General features: G+C 43.7%; 1 protein-coding gene across 2 annotated transcripts in view; it reads right to left on the bottom strand.

Moving 5' to 3' along the window:
- Window positions 1-17,389, bottom strand: part of LOC126247077 (epidermal retinol dehydrogenase 2-like) — a 380,879-nt gene that overhangs the window by 157,006 nt on the left and 206,484 nt on the right. The window contains exon 1 of one of the 2 annotated variants that reach the window (XM_049948446.1): window positions 4,545-4,698. The exons of the other annotated variant lie outside the window; for it this stretch is intronic. Coding sequence (XP_049804403.1) covers window positions 4,545-4,549 — 5 coding nt within the window. The 5' untranslated portion in view covers window positions 4,550-4,698. Of the gene's footprint in view, window positions 1-4,544; window positions 4,699-17,389 lie in introns of those variants that run through there. 2 annotated transcript variants of the gene reach the window in all.

Below are 17,389 nucleotides of genomic sequence, written 5' to 3'. Positions count from 1 at the left end.
TCCCCTGCCGATGCTATCGGTAACTATAATGACGGCTTAGATGTGTCAGTCTGATATTACTGTGTTTTAAGTTTCATCAAGGCATTGTCGTCCAAAAACCATCATACACATTTCTAATGTAACACCTTTACCTCCAAATAGTCCATCTTGTTACGGCGTAAAGTCAACCGCCGGCACGCCAGTCGGGAACGAGAGAGAAGGGAAGACTGAGAAGAAGTCAGCCAATCGCACGGTGACCAGACCTCCCTCAAGAACGACAACGTGACGGCAGCGGCCTCTATGTGAAGAGGACATAAGCGCTGCAACCGACTGGTGACGGCCCAGTTCAACAGCAGCTTCAAGATTAAGGACTTCGATAGCAGCGTCAACCCTAGATCACTTCACCTGTAATCTCTATGTAGCACCGACTTCGGATTGTCTGTACTGAAGAAGATTGAATTATTTCTTACGTCACCCTTCGCTTGCGACTAATCTGTGTAATTGCCAAAATTAAGTACTGTAATTTTCTTATTGTAATAAAACTCATTAATACGACTATTTGATTGTTTGTCTAGCGAACCTAGTTTTCAGGCTTCCTAGACAGTACACATACATAGCTATTTTATTTTAGCTCTTTCATCACCTTCTCTGTGTACATTCTTTCATCTGCTCTACAGGTCGCCAAAAATCTTATGGCACACTACTCTCAATTTCCTACAGTTATTCTGAGAATCACAAAAGACCAGGATGGGTACACAATCAATGAATCAGTATGACGTTTATGACGTAGAGCTCACGAAGTGAACCGCTGGTTTTCAAGGTATACCGACAACAACAATTGATTTGATTTTTACTCATGTACAACGACAAATAACCGTTAAGCCTTTATCTGCAGAGAAAAACCATAGAATTACGTTAAAAATGGATGGGCTTGTATGCGTCGAGAGAATTGTCACTGCACAGTATCATTTTACTACCGCAAAGGAATTGCAAACACCACGTTATTGCTACACTAAAGAGCCAAAATAAACTGGTAAAATGCCTAATATCGCGTAGGGCCACCGCAAGCACGCAGAAGTGCCGCAGCACGACGTGGCATGGACTCGACTAATGTCTGAAGTATATGAAGATGGTATCTGTACTTTGGGACATATCCGAAAAGACAGATACCATCTTCATATAGTTAAGGCTAACCGGCCATTGACCTTCTTCTTCTGTGCTGAGCCGGCCGGTGTGGCCGAGCGGTTCTAGACGCTTCAGTCTGGAACCGCGCGACCGCTACGGTCGCAGGTTCGAATCCTGCCTCGGGCATGGATGTGTGTGATGTCCTTAGGTTAGTTAGGTTTAACTAGTTCTAAGTTCTAGGGGACTAATGACCTCAGCAGTTGAGTCCCATAGTGCTCAGAGCCATTTGAACCAACACCAATGTCGGTGTTGACGGGCCCAGGCGAGGCGTAAAGATTTGTGTCATGCAATTTGCGGAAGGGTTGCACTTCTGCCAAGTTGAACGATTTTCAGTCGTCGTGGTTCCCATTCTTGCAGGATCTTTTTTCGGTTGCAGCGATGTCGGAAATTTAATGTTTTTACCGGATTCCTGATATTCACGGTGCACTCGTGAAATGGTCGTACGGGAAAATCCCCACTTTATCGCTACCTCGGAGATGCTGTGTTCCATCGTTCGTGCGCCGACTATAACACCACGTTCAAACTCACTTAAGGGGCTCCGGAAAGGCTCAAAATCATGAAAAGTTCAATTTTTACTTTTTTGCGTTTTCTGAATCTGCAGACTGTTACCTTTTAATAGATATATAATTTATTCAATTCCGAAGACTACAACTATTTTTAAATTTTTTTTGAAATGTGTTCTACATGGGCGTGACCCACTGTGGCGCTGTTAAACTGCTGTCAAATGGTGTTATTATTAACGTCCGTGTTCATCAGGTACATTTTAGTGATGTGAGATAAAGTATGTGTTGTGGCTAACCTGTGATGGTTCAATATATATCGCTGGTGTGATTGTCGATTGTTTCATGTTTATTTACTCTGTCGTTATCTCGAAAATATTCGTAATTAATTCTGTTTCTTGAGTCTCTGTTTTGTTGAAGTATAATAATGAGTAAAAGTAAAGTTATTAGAAATCCTCTGAAGGCTTTTAAGAAAAGGAGAAATGTTGGAAAGTCAAAGGTATGTGTTATTACTGTAAACAATAAAGACGATGAAAATCCCCAACATAGCTTGTGTCCCAAAGAAGAAGACAGTTGGTGTAAATATAACAAAGGATTGCTAACTGGTGAAGTGTACACTCATAAGCATAGTCTGCCTCATGCAATAATGGAGGTGATAAAACCTATTTTCAGAGACTTAGCAGCACCTGAACTGTTGAAAAAGTGTATTCACGGAAAAACTCAAAACCCCAATGAAAGTGTAAATAGTGTTATATGGTCGAGAATCCCCAAGACTGTATTTGTTGGAATAGAAACACTTCACTTTGGTGTGTATGATGCTGTTGCGACTTTCAATGATGGCAACATTGTAAGGTGCAAGGTATTTAGAAATATGGGAATGAAGATAGGTTCTAATATGGTACGAGCGATGCTTGCTTTAGACAAGGAACGCCTTCGTGCTGCAGACAGGGCTGTAAAGAGTCTAGAAATACAAGCAAGAGTAAACAGGAGGAGGAACAAGAGGAAGCTGGAGGAGGAGTTTACAGAGGATGAAGATAATCCATCCTATGGACCTGGAATGCACTAAAAAGTTAATCCAATCTTTGTCGCTCGATTCCCTAAACTTTTATTTTCTCATACTAATTACATGTTTTCTAAGAATCTTCCAAACATATTTGTTTCAAACTTTCAGTAAATGTTACACAGTACCTTCTGCATAATTTAACACAGACTTTTTCCAAAAAAACTGTATATTTTTGAATATATAAATAAAAAATTGCAAAAAAAATGTTGTGAATTTTCATTACAATTGAAAAAAAATCATCTTTAATAACTGAACTAAAATTTTGTAAAATCCCTGTGTTAAGTTGTAGCCTATATTCCAATAAATAATCTGTAAAAAGTTCAACTACGTACCTCAAATACTTTGTGAGGAAAGATGTAATTTATAAGCGTTATTTTAACATTGCAAGTATAGGGCGTTCCGGAGCCCCTTAAATCTTGATAATCTGCCATTATAGCAGCAGTAACCGATCTAACAACTGCGCCAGACAGTTTTCGTCTAATGTAGGCGTTACCGACCGCAACAACGTATTTTGGCTGTTTACATATCTCTGTTTACATATCTTTGGGTATACCAGTTTCTTTCGCGCTTCAGTGTATGTGGAAGGTGGCACTAGGTGCGTCTACGAAGAGAGGTAAAGTTGACTAGGAAAGAACGCAAAAGATGCAATGAATTAATTTATTAGCAGGGCAGCCGGCCGGTGTGGCCGTGCCGTTCTGGACGCTTCAGTCTGGAACCGCGTAACCACTTCGGTCGCAGGTTCGAATCCTGCCTCGAGCATGTATGTGTGTGATGTCCTTAGGTTAGTTAGGTTTAATTAATTCTAAGTTCTAGGCGACTGATGACCTCAGAAGTTAAGTCCCATAGTGCTCAGAGCCATATTAGCAGGGTATATAAAACAAACAAACAAACAAACAAACAAACACACACACACACACACACACACACACACACACACACACACACACACACACACACAAAAGAGAGAGAGAGAGAGATAGAGAGAGAGAAATAGAGAGAGAGAAAGAGAGAGAGAGAGAGATAGGAGGACGAGAACTAGGTGTGACGCGTTTGGACACTGCAGGAAGCAATATATGGGAGTGCAATGTCTCTGTCTTCTACCTCGTCTGTTCTGATCTTGGTGAATGATATTCCCAATTGCATAAATTCAGTCAGTAACTGGCCCGTTGCATCCCAGAACATAGTTGCCTCCGAGACCTCTTTAAAATTCGCCTCTGGTGAATCTGACTGGCACAATTTCATAAACAGACTATCACTGCTGATCGATGTATGGCTCTGAGCACTATGGGACTTAACATCTGAGGTCATCAGTCCCCTAGAACTTAGAACTACTTGAATCTAACTAACCTAAGGACATCACACACATCCGTGCCCGAGGTAGGATTCAAACCTGCGACCATAGCGGTCTCGCGGTTCCAGACTGAAGCGCCTAGAACCGCTCGGCCACTCCGGCTGGCTGACCGATGTAAAAAACATACTTTTACACTATTCATCCTTCTGCATTGAGAAACTGAAGCCCTTACCCAATCCAGACGATGCGAGTGTTTACCGTCTGAATCATTTTAATTCGCTGTAAAAGAGAGTAGCAGCACGAAGAAGTTCGGCTAACCGTTCACACTTGAGCTTCCATACTTTTACAAGAGCTTAAGCCGATCACTGCAGTTATAATTTTCTTCTAGCCCGTCTATTTTTACCTCTGAGACGCACATCGCTATATTCACTGTTTTTGTAATGTGTAGCTCTGTTTTGGCAGCAAACGACAGTGTATCGAGCATGCGCGCGACTGGGCCGGCGAGTGCGGACGCTGTGTTACTCACGTCATGTCTGGTGGCGGCTGTCACTGGAGAGCAGAACAGTCGGCACACGTGTTTTGTGTTGTAGCGGGGTGTGCTGCGACGGCGAAGTGTGCGCCCTGGCTCCCGCGACGCGACGAACTGCCGTGCGGCGTCCCAGCTCGGAGCAGATAACACTGACCGACTCTTACTGCGCACGCGCACAAGTCCTCAGCGACCCACAACACACCCCGACGCGGGATCAATGATACCTCCCCGCCAGCGTGATCTCCCCCGCCGGGTACTTCCCATCTTCCGCAATGCCAGACACTGAATAGGAGATGCTCCGAGGTCAGTCTTTCTCCTCGGATTACCACAGTCTGGCTCCCACGTATTGCGAATTTACTGTGACATCTCACGTATTCCACAGTGAATACCACAGGGTTCCTTTCCACTCCCTAATTAGAGGCGTGTTTTTCAAGTAAGTACCGTTTTGAAATTAAAAAAAAAGAAGTGCTAAGATATCTCAAAAAAATTATTTTTACACGAAAGCCTGTACCTTAATCAACTTTTCTACATAATTTCTGTCAATATTGAGGCACTTGTCATAACGTTGTGCCAGTTTTTGAATACCCTCCTCATAGAAGTCTGCCGCCTGACTTGTTAACCACTGCATCACCACTGTTTTGACTTCGTCATCGTCTTGAAGCCGCTGACCGCCCAGGTGTTTCTTAAAGTGCACAAACAGATGGTAGTCACTGGACGCAAGATCGGGGCTGTACGGAGGATGATCTAGAGTTTCCCATCGAAAAGATGTGATGAGATCTTTGATCTGATTCGCCACATGCGGACGGGCATTGTCTTGCAGCAAAACGATGCCCTTGCTCAACTTCCATGGACTGTTGCTTTGATTCTGGTGTGGCGTAGGCCACCCATGTTTCATCGCCCGTAACAATTTGGCTTAAGAAATCATCACCGTCGGTACCGGTCAAGCAAAGTCAATGCACTGTCTAAACGTTTGGTTTTGTGCACATCCGTCAACATTTTCGGTACCAAACGTGCGCACAGTTTTCGGTAATTCAAGTGCTCGGTCACAATGCCATACCAAACACTACGAGAAACATTAGGAACGTCATCCAACAAGGAGGAAATCGTAAAGCGTCTTTTTTCTCTCACCTTATTGTCCGCTTCCTGCACCAAACTTTCATTAACGTCTGAAGGACGCCCACTCCGTTGTTCATCATGCACATTTGTGCGGCCATCTTTAAATGATCTCACCCACTTTCTTACCATTCCATCACTCATATTGTTTTCTCTGTAAACTGCACAGATCTCACGATGAATATCGGTCGCTTCTAGGCCTTTAGCACTAAGAGATGCTATAATAGCTTCACAGTCGGCGGGACTCACGATTATCGGAGGCATCTTAAACACTCAGTACACAACGTAAACAAGGAAGAATCAGACTGTAATGGCATCAGTGCGTAGATTAAGGTACAGGCTTTCATGTAAAGATAAAATTATTGAGATATCTTAGCACGTCTTTTTTTAATTTCAAAACGGTACTTACTTAAAAAACATGCCTCGTACAACACGTCTCAAGCAGAAAATACCAAATTAAGACCTTAAATCTTGTATGAATACAGTGAACCACATTTTCATTTGACAGATTTAAAAAGTACCAAATGTGTGTATGCTGCACCGAAACAGACTAACACATCGCCCCAGTGTGCTTTTTTTGACGAATGTGTGTGACTCCAAACATTTGCCTGACAGAACATAGCATATTATGTTAGAAGGTGAACTCCAAATAAAAAAGGGCCTTTTGATCAGTCCCTAAGAAACACAACAGAACCCCCCAGTGTTCCACGGATGTGTAAGTTTTTTTGTTAGATGAATTGTGGAGCCACTTGAAAATGCTAGGAGAATCATTAATGAGCTCCCTGCAGAAGGACTGAAACGCGAGTGTGATGAATAAGGAAGGAACGATGTAACTTCAGCAACAGGAAGACTACCTCCACTGGCTTACGCAATATATCGCATTTGGTACCCCTTTCTGAATTAATAATGAACATTCTGTCGCTGTGCTTCCGTTTAATGTTGCCTCGAAGAACGCAAGCCAAGTCCAAGTACTACGACACTCAAACCAGAATCTTACTTAGGAAGGGATGGGGACGTGGAGGATAATAAAACAGTCAGCCATGATCAGTGCAAGACTGCTTATGAAATTTCGAACGTATTATTTCCGAACATGCCAGTCCGGTTCGTGACTTCATGAAACAGAAAGGTAGCATTTATTTGGACTTTTTGAAAAAGGCAAAAATATTTAAAACCAGGGTGTAAAAAAGCCGACAAGCGCTTTAGGATCAGGTTCCTTACACCAAAGGAAAAAAAAATCTAATAAACATAGGCTCTAAAATGCATACCTTAAGAGCTATTAGCACTTTTTCATCTTTACTAGTGCGAACATCTCTTCTACTGAGCAACTGCTCATAGGGCTTAAGGTATCCATTTTAGGGCCTATGTTTACTAGACATTTTTGTTGTTTTTGTGATAAGGAACCTGACGCTAAAGCTTGTCGGTGTTTCTTGGGACACCCTGTAGATAGAGAGCAGAATAGAAACGAATTATGAGCGAATTAGTCGTCGACTGTTAACCATTCGCAGCAGTGATAAGGGATTCTACGAAAAACTAAATGTGATGTGTAACAGACTTGAACCCGATCCTCCACAACACGAATGTATTGTTTTAATGTAGGTTTTTACTCCACACGATTCGGTTAAACAATAGTAACAGCAAAAACTAAAGTATCTACAGACTATAAAAAGCCACTAGAGAGTGACCCTAGATTGTGTGAGCTGTGTCCTATCCCTCCTATTAAGCTGTACAACTGTTGTCTATTAAGCCTTAAATCAGGGGCTATATTTTCGGTGATACTGTTTTCACAATATAACATATTGACCCACAGTGTCTTGCGAGCATCGTTCATTTGCTTGAAATGATACAAGTGCCATGACCTGAACTATAACCTGACATTATTCAAACGAAGGTGCACTTGCTCTTCTGAAACAGACGATTTCACATAACTTTTCTATTTAAATTGATAGAAGCGATGCCAACGAAAAAGTTCTTCGATTGCATGCACCGACTGTTGTTTCTAGATAGGGATTTGAGAGAGTACGTAAACAATGTCGTACCGCGCTAAGACCATTTCACAATAAAAGCTGCGCCTTGTCAGAAGTGAGGACATGGCCCGGGTTTCCTGCAGAGACGTTTCCGCTACAGTATGGATAACATGTGCGTCACAGTGTGCGAGTGAAAAGTCGTAGGACAGTTCGATTCTTGCGAGCAAAACGTCTAAATTACATCCAGATTCACCCTGACATTCTGACGATATATGGACCAAATTCAATGTCGCATCCATCGGTGGTGAAATGCTGTAAGAAATTTGATCAAGACCTCACAGAATTTGGTGGTGCTGGCGAAGGAAAGCCATCGACATCGACCATAGACGATAATATCGAGGCAATCTAGGAACTGATTCGCAGAATTCGCATAATAACTATCGCCGACATTATTTAACACATGCGCATCTCAATTGACAGCGTTCATTACATCGTCCGGGATTGTCTGCAGGTTCGGAAATTGTGCTCACGCTGGGTTCCGCGATCATTGTCACTGTCACCTGAACACAAACTCTCTCTATCTCTGCCCGAACGGGCCAGGAAGGCGCAGCAGTACCGACCGTCCGCCGTGTCATCCTCAGATCACAGGCGTCACTGGATGCGGATATGGAGGGCAATGTGGCCAGCATACCGCTCTCCCGGCCCTATGTCACTTTACGAGACCGGAGCCAAGGCGCAAGGCTTATGGCGTCTTGGGACTTGGTTGATCGTTTCCTAAACCGCATCATTACAGGCAAGAAGACGTGGGCCTGTTACTTCATACCCGTGTCTATGGAATGGACGCACACAATTTCACCTCAGCGGAAGAAACGCAAAGTTGCGCCATCACCAGGGAAGGTCGTGGTCACAGTTTCCTTCCACTGTGAAAGAGTCGTGTACACAGAGTTTATGGCAAAGGTCATTTACCATTAATGCCCATACGTACTGTGCAACACTGGCACGCTGCACAACGCAATAGAGCAGGAGACGTGGAGTATTAAGCAAAGGCTCTGTTGTTCTCTACCACAATGCAACATCCGACAAGTCGCGCACGACGCAAGCTTCGCGTTCATGCTTTCTATGGGCTTTTTAGAAACATTGGCCATACAGTTCATATGTGCGATTTGAATGTTTTCGGCAAACTGGAAGACGATCTGGGGGAAACAGGCTGAGGAGTTTCACACAGATGTACTCGAATAACTGCATGAGCAAGGAGTGGATGTCTATCGTCGATGAATTGAAAAATTGGCATAAGGTTCCTATTGTAGTTTGCAAAAACATGGTTACGATAATGAAAAACAGCGGCATGTACAGGGTGTTTAAAAATGACCGGTATATTTGAAACGGCAATAAAAACTAAACGAGCAGCGATAGAAATACACCGTTTGTTGCAATATGCTTGGGACAACAGTACATTTTCAGGCGGACAAACTTTCGAAATTACAGTAGTTACAATTTTCAACAACAGATGGCGCTGCGGTCTGGGAAACTCCATAGTACGATATTTTCCACATATCCACCATGCGTAGCAATAATATGGCGTAGTCTCTGAATGAAATTACCCGAAACCTTTGACAACGTGTCTGGCGGAATGGCTTCACATGCAGATGAGATGTACTGCTTCAGCTGTTCAATTGTTTCTGGATTCTGACGGTACACCTGGTCTTTCAAGTGTCCCCACAGAAAGAAGTCACAGGGGTTCATGTCTGGCGAATAGGGAGGCCAATCCACGCCGCCTCCTGTATGTTTCGGATAGCCAAAAGCAATCACACGATCAACGAAATATTCATGCAGGAAATTAAAGACGTCGGCCGTGCGATGTGGCCGGGCACCATCTTGCATAAACCACGAGGTGTTCGCAGTGTCGTCTAAGGCAGTTTCTACCGCCACAAATTCACGAAGAATGTCCAGATAGCGTGATGCAGTAATCGTTTCGGATCTGAAAAATGGGCCAATGATTCCTTTGGAAGAAATGGCGGCCCAGACCAGTACTTTTTGAGGATGCAGGGACGATGGGACTGCAACATGGGGCTTTTCGGTTCCCCATATGCGCCAGTTCTGTTTATTGACGAAGCCGTCCAGGTAAAAATAAGCTTCGTCAGTAAACCAAATGCTGCCCACATGCATATCGCCGTCATCAATCCTGTGCACTATATCGTTAGCGAATGTCTCTCGTGCAGCAATGGTAGCGGCGCTGAGGGGTTGCCGCGTTTGAATTTTGTATGGATAGAGGTGTAAACTCTGGCGCATGAGACGATACGTGGACGTTGGCGTCATTTGCCGCAGCTGCAACACGGCGAACGGAAATCCGAGGCCGCTGTTGGATCACCTGCTGCACTAGCTGCGCGTTGCCCTCTGTGGTTGCCGTACGCGGTCGCCCTACCTTTCCAGCACGTTCATCCGTCACGTTCCCAGTCCGTTGAAATTTTTCAAACAGATCCTTTATTGTATCGCTTTTCGGTCCTTTGGTTACATTAAACCTCCGTTGAAAACTTCGTCTTGTTGCAACAACACTGTGTTCTAGGCGGTGGAATTCCAACACCAGAAAAATCCTCTGTTCTAAGGAATAAACCATGTTGTCTACAGCACACTTGCACGTTGTGAACAGCACACGCTTACAGCAGAAAGACGACGTACAGAATGGCGCACCCACGGACTGCGTTGTCTTCTATATCTTTCACATCACTTGCAGCGCCATCTGTTGTTGAAAATTGTAACTACTGTAATTTCGAAAGTTTGTCCGCCTGAAAATGTACTGTTGTCCCAAGCATATTGCAACAAACGGTGTATTTCTATCGCTGCTCGTTTAGTTTTTATTGCCGTTTCAAATATACCGGTCATTTTTGAAACACCCTGTATCTGTGTAACTTTGATGTGAAGTGCAGCATTCAATAGAAGTTTCTTGGCCTTGCATAGTGATGTGTAACTCACTTTTTGAAGTCCCTTCGCAGTAAATGCTGCGAGCAATGCACAGTAGCCTAAAACATGCGTCAAGTTAAAACTAATTAACCTAAAACCTACCTTAAATTAAAACTAATCAGTTAGTTTTTGTTGTTGCTGGTAACTAGCGGTTTAGTTGTTCGGGAGATGCACCTCTTACATACAGGAAGAATTCCACTCACAGCTGGTAAAATTGTTGTTTATTGCTGGCTGCGGTGGCCGAGCGGTTCTAGGTGCTTCAGTCTGGAACCGCGCGACCGCTACGTACTGGTGGATGGCGAAATGGCGCACTGTGTGAGTCAATGGTAACGCGACACCACGTGAGGCCGACAGCAGATAAAGGTCGCACTGTCCTGTTTCCAGCCGTAGTTACACAACGGCCTAGTAAGACAGCAACACCGCCATGAACACACGCCCGGAAACGATACTCGCTTACAGAATGAGGCACAGACCGTTGAGATTATAAAAATTACGGCTGTATGAGGTTAAGAGTGAATTCTACATCAATCAGTAATATCTGAATTGTGATCATTTTGGAAACATAGAAAGCGTGTTGAGAAGAATCACCACAGAACTTTCGTTACACGTTCAAACAGTGACTTTTCTGGAACGGCAATTCGACTTAAGCCATTCTAGCACCTCCCACTAACGATCTCAAGCATTACCTTGCTTTTGCGCCGATCTCAATGCGTTTGGCTCGTCGACTAAAGTGCATTCCGTACGTGGAAAGCTTCCATTATCTACACTGGTTCAATAAAAACGCAAAGAGAGCTCTTCAGAACTGTTTATGTATCTGAAGGTGGTGTTTCAGAATTGTTTCTATAACACTATGTACCTACCATCTCCGGTAATGTGTGATAGTACCAGGCCTCATGGCTTCTTTATTGAGGAACTATGTGAAACTTGCTGGATGTAACTGAATACCAATAAACCTATGTTTCTAGTTAATCTTCGTCGCTAAGCTGCCACAGTGCTTGCGTGGTTTGCTCAACAGTTCACCGATGTTTATGCTCTTTGCCTTCAATTGATCGACTGATGACCACAGAAGTTAAGACCCATAGTGCTGAGAGCCATTTGAGCCTTCAATTGATCGTGAGACATAGACACAACGAATGATGAATGATCTGATTCCGCCAGGCCTCCTTTCTTCCTTTGGTTCAATGGTGACAGAAAGCACCGATATATTCTCAGATTTAAATACAACATAACGCTTATGATATTTTGTAATGTAGAAGTTCATGGCATTCCGTGCCATGCAATATTAAATAACGAGGTCAAATGATACTGAAAACTCGTAAAATAAAAGTCAACAGTACAATTGTTCCTCGACTTCTGTTTTTAGTTGCTATACAGCCACATATGACATACTCCTATTAGAGCATAAGAGAGACGCAAACAGCGAGTTCAAATAGCTTGGTCGCATCAGTTCATTATCGTTTGGTATCTCTAGTAGGCAGTTATCAGCTTATTACAGTTCCAGAAAACAACATCCTTTCCAGGATTCTGTTTTTTGACTTAAAATCACCAATAAATTACGACCATTTTCAAAAAGCTGCGGAACTTTCAAGGGTCGATCAATTGAACATGAACTTTTTAAACGGAGAATTTCAAATAATTAAAAGAAGCATAGACACGGCATACTGTTTTGACGACAGAAATAAGGGAGCGATTGAGAAATGGAAGAAAATCATGGAATGGTTTTCCAAGAATGAAATCCATAAAATTTTTCACGTCTTATCGTTCATCTTTAAGTTCCCTAATTCCATCTACGTCGCAGAAAGGGTTTCTTCACAGATGGCATTAAAATGGACTGATGTAGGAAATAAATGTACCCCGAATTTGATAAAAATTGTATTAATGACCATTTTCTGCTATTAATATAACTGCATTGGTTTTTTAAATATGTAAAACCAAACAAAGCATATTCAAACTTATACATTATTCTTTAAAATGTAATAAAGACCAATAAGTGACAAAAATAATTTTTTCATTTGACCCGAGGACAAAATGAAACTCCGTTTTTTTGTCCAAACGAATATTTGTCTCTTACAGGGTAAAAAAAAAAAAAAAAAAATTGGCAGTACTTGGCAAAACTGACAAACGCAAAGTGTGATGGTTTGGGCTCCACTGCCTAAACACGCGTCGCCGTCTCCTACGTCTTGAGGGTAATTTGAACAGCTATCATTGCATCAGGGAGATTTTTCATACCAAGGCACTGCCACTCTTTCAGACCGTTCCAGCCGCGAGGGATTAGCCGAGCGGTCTCGGCACTGCAGTCATGGACTGTGCGGCTGGTCCCGGCGGAGGTTCGAGTCCTCCCTCGGGCATGGGTGTGTGTGTTTTTCCTTAGGATAATTTAGGTTAAGTAGTGTGTAAGCTTAGGGACTGATGACCTTAGCGGTTAAGTCCCATAATATCTCACACACATTTGAACAGACCGTTCCACATGCCATATTTCAGCAGGACAACGCCCGGACGAATGTGGAGAGGAACGCACTAGCCTTCTACGAAGAACGACGGTTGCCTCTGCTTCCCTGGCTTGTCCTTCGCCTGACGTATCAACCATCGAGTATATCTAGGTTATGATCGGTTGGCAACTTGTTCCTGCAGTCACAGTTGATGCTTTGTGGACGCGCTTCCAAACCGCGTGTGCAGAGTATTCCCCTGCAGCATATTCAGGAGCTCCTACATTCCATTCCACGATGTCTAGCGGCTCTGACTGCAGGACGTTGCTGTGCTGCTCCGTACTAAAATGTAAATGTCTTGTGACTAGGGCCTCTCGTCGGGTAGATCGTTCGCCAGGTGCAAGTCTTTCGATTTGACGCCACTTCGGAGACTTGCGGGTCGATGGGGATGAAATGATGATGATGATTAGGACAACACAACACCCAGTCCCTGGGCGGAGAAAATCTCCGACACAGCCGGGTCGAACCTGGGCCCTTAGGATTGACAATCTGTCGCGCTGACCACTCAGCTACCGGGCCCGGACAAAAGTCAAGTGATATTTAATAGATGCAAGTTGTTTTACATCAGCAACGCCTCCATGAGCAAACGAGATATCTTTATTGCACAGGCGACAGTACGTCTTGTACGACTTGTACGACTTTTCTTTTACTTGTCTTAACCAGGAATAACTATTTTACCAGTTCGGATTATATTTAGTAAGGCTTCCACCACTTCCAGACGAATTATCTGTGTCATTGTCACTTAAATTACTAATTTTTTCTGCAGTTTTAGAAATGACTCACAAGCGTTGCACGTTCAACACTCAGCAGTTCTCTCAAATGATCGAATTTTTAAAGTAGAATGACAGTCAAGAACGGAATAAAAAAATCGTTCCATTACTGTTAATACGCGGTGACATAGCATTTAAACGTGACAGAAAACGAATGAAAATGTAAACACAAAATTGTAGAAAGAAAATGAAATGTATAGTAAGCAAATAGAAGAATGTAAAACAGACAGGGGCACTTACAAGGGAACCTCCCCATCGCACCCCCCTCAGATTTAGTTATAAGTTGGCACAGTGGATAGGCCTTGAAAAACTGAACACAGATCAACCGAGAAAACAGGAAGAAGTTATGTGGAACTATGAAAAAAATAAGCAAAATATACAAACTGAGTAGTCCATGCGCAAGACGGGCAACATCTAGGAGAGTCTAAGATCAGGAGCGCCGTGGCTCCGTGGTTAGCGTGAGCAACTGCGCAACGAGAGGTTCGTGGTTCAAATCCTCCCTAGAGTGAAAAGTTTACTTTCTTTATTTTTGCAAAGTTATTATCTGTCCGTTCGTTCATTGACGTCTCTGTTCAGTGTAACAAGTTAAGTGTCTGTGTTTTGCGACCGCACCGCAAAACCGTGCGATTAGTAGCCGAAAGGACGTGCCTGTCCAATGGAAACCGAAAACATTTGATTGCAAGGTCATAGGTCAACCGATTCCTCCACAGGAAAACACGTCTGATATATTCTATACGACACTGGTGACGGGATGTGCGTCACATGACAGGAATATGTTGTCGACCCACCTAACTTGTACACTTGGTGAATGGGTAAAAAGATTCTTCTACCTTGCCCAATTTAGGTTTTCTTGTGAATGTGATAATCACTCCCAAAAAAGTGTGAAAACATAAGAGTTTGTCACATAAACTGCAACAAATGAATGCAACAGTTTCACAGTCGCACACTTTTGTCTGTGCTCTGTCAAAACATATGTTTTTAACGTTTTCAAATTTTTCCGTGTGTAGACCGTCAAATCCTGCATATGTCCAAGCAAATCTGAATATGTCCTGGAATTTTGGAGAGCGAAGTTGATTATATGTGAGTGCCTGAACTTTAATAATTGTCTGAAAATAAAAAAATTAAAATTTTCTTCCGAGGGAAGACTTGAACCAAGGACCTAGCATTTCGCAGCCGCACACGCTAACCACGGGACCACGGCACTCATGTGTTTACACCGATCTGGATGTTACCTATCTTACACATGGACTACTCAGTTTGTATATTTTGCTTATTTTTTCATAGTTCCACACAACTTCTTCTTGTTTTCTCGATTGATCTGTGTTCAGTTTTTCAAGGCCTATCCACTGTACCAACTTATAACTAATTATGAGGGGGGTGCGATGGGGAGGTTCCCTTGTTAGAGACGCGCGGCGTCGGGCGAGAGGGTAGGAATCTCAATATCAGCCCGCCCGGCACTATGATAGATTGTTAACCGAGCTAGCCGTATCTTCTTGCTGTACTTGTATAGATATTAGGTACTTGCCAGTTGTAGCGCGAAAGATGCCGCAGTAATAACCGAACAAGGCTGAAATACGGGACGGAGCCTGTCGCGGCGGGTAATTTAAAATTATGCCGAAAATGGGGGACGTCCCGGGAAATGCGGGGCGTCTGGTACCACCAGCTTTTATGCCGCTGAACAATACAGCCTGCGAGCACCAAAAAATGGTTCAAATGGCTCTGAGCACTATGGGCCTTAACATCTGAGGTTATCAGCCCCCTAGACTTAGAACTACTTACACCTAAGGACATCACACATATCCATTCCCGAGGAAGGATTCGAACCTGCGACCATAGAAGTTGCGCGGTTCCGGACTGAAGCGCCTAGAACCACTAGGCCACAGCGGCCGTGTGCGATCACCACTGCAGCATGTGCACTCCGTATGCGGCCATTACTGTAGTACAAGTTGAAGCGGGACTCGTCCGCAAACATTGCATTTTGCTGCTCCGCACGCCAGTGTCTGCGTTCACGTCCACAGTGCAGTCTGCAGTGTTATCGGGTCCTTCAATGGAAGCCAACGCAATGGCACGCGTGTCGAAAGTTGAACCCGCAGAAGGCGGCGACATGTCCACATCCGGGCCACTGTGGATAAAGTTGTTTTGTCCGTTACGGCCAAGCCGACAAGATGGCGATCATTTCATTCTGTGGTCGCTGTGGCGCTCTGTACAGCCCTCTTTGCTCCACTGATTCCACATACGCCTCAGTGTTTTAGCAGCGTGCCCTGTACTAGCTGCAATGTCATGGAGACCAGTTATTCTGGACCGTTCGAACGTATGTGCCGATTATTCCACCCTGCGATGTCTGCGAGGCATGGTGCACTCGATTACACGTTTGCACTTCGTATGACGGCTGCGCACCGACTGAGCGTTGGGTGGCACTGACCTACCCGGTCGAACAAAAGAGGGCACTGTTGGGCTTAAGTGCACGCCACCTCTCTGCCATTTACATCACTTACTAAACTGAATTTCTGGACAGAGAGAGGGTGGTGCTACACGAATATGGATTATTAGAGAGTATACAAACATTATAAACATAAGAAACTTCGAGAACCACTCAGAAATGATAAATACTAAATAACAAATAATTTCGGGTGATTGTGTTTGAACTGGAGACCCAAGCCAGCGACGCAAACCGTTCCGCACCACTGCATCAATAACGGCTCACGCCAATATGAAAGAATACTTGTGACCGTATGAACATGTAATTTATACTGTTCCTTGAGACAACATTACAGTGAGAAAGTACACTGCCTGAAAGATAACACGTGGTACATGGCACACCACACCACTTGACTGCGTTTCTCATCATATATTTCTTGGTGAACAAAATGGTTCAAATGGCTCTGAGCACTATGGGACTCAACTTCTAAGGTCATTAGTCCCCTAGAACTTAGAACTAGTTAAACCTAACTAACCTAAGGACATCACACACATCCATGCCCGAGACAGGATTCGAACCTGCGACCGTAGCGGTCTCGCGGTTCCAGACTGCAGCGCCTAGAACCGCACGGCCACTTCGGCCGGCTCTTGGTGAACAAAGAAGGTCAATAAATTCAGAACTGGCGTATTTTCCTATCTACGCCAAGTTGCAAAAGATGAAGTGATTTGTTTAGGCTGCATATGTCTTTGTATAAAAACCGCGGTGTATAAAGATTGGTGGCTGTTTATTTTTTATTATTATTTCCTCATCGTAAAGGGAATATTTGAAAGTAAAATCCTGGCGCTTTTACTAACACGGGAGTTAGCGCAAGTTGCGATAGCTATTGCAGTTGAATTATGGTTTGCATAAACGCTTGAGGCGATGATTACGAAACTGTATGAACTAAGCGACATCGCCAATTACGCTGTAAGCTACGAAGATGCGATATTCCGCTCGCAGTGATCCTTCCTAACATGATGTCGTGACTTTAGTAACTGTAGTCATCGTAACACTGTTCCTCCACCTAAGGTAGAGATTTGCATTGTCTGATACGGTCGACACACGCTGCGGCGTAGTGAAGGTCATCTGACGA

Source organism: Schistocerca nitens, chromosome 1 (genome assembly GCF_023898315.1).
Source record: "Schistocerca nitens isolate TAMUIC-IGC-003100 chromosome 1, iqSchNite1.1, whole genome shotgun sequence".
NCBI classification, from domain to species: domain Eukaryota; kingdom Metazoa; phylum Arthropoda; class Insecta; order Orthoptera; family Acrididae; genus Schistocerca; species Schistocerca nitens.
Note: the sequence above shows the minus strand (reverse complement) of the source record. Positions and strands in the feature narration are given on the sequence as shown.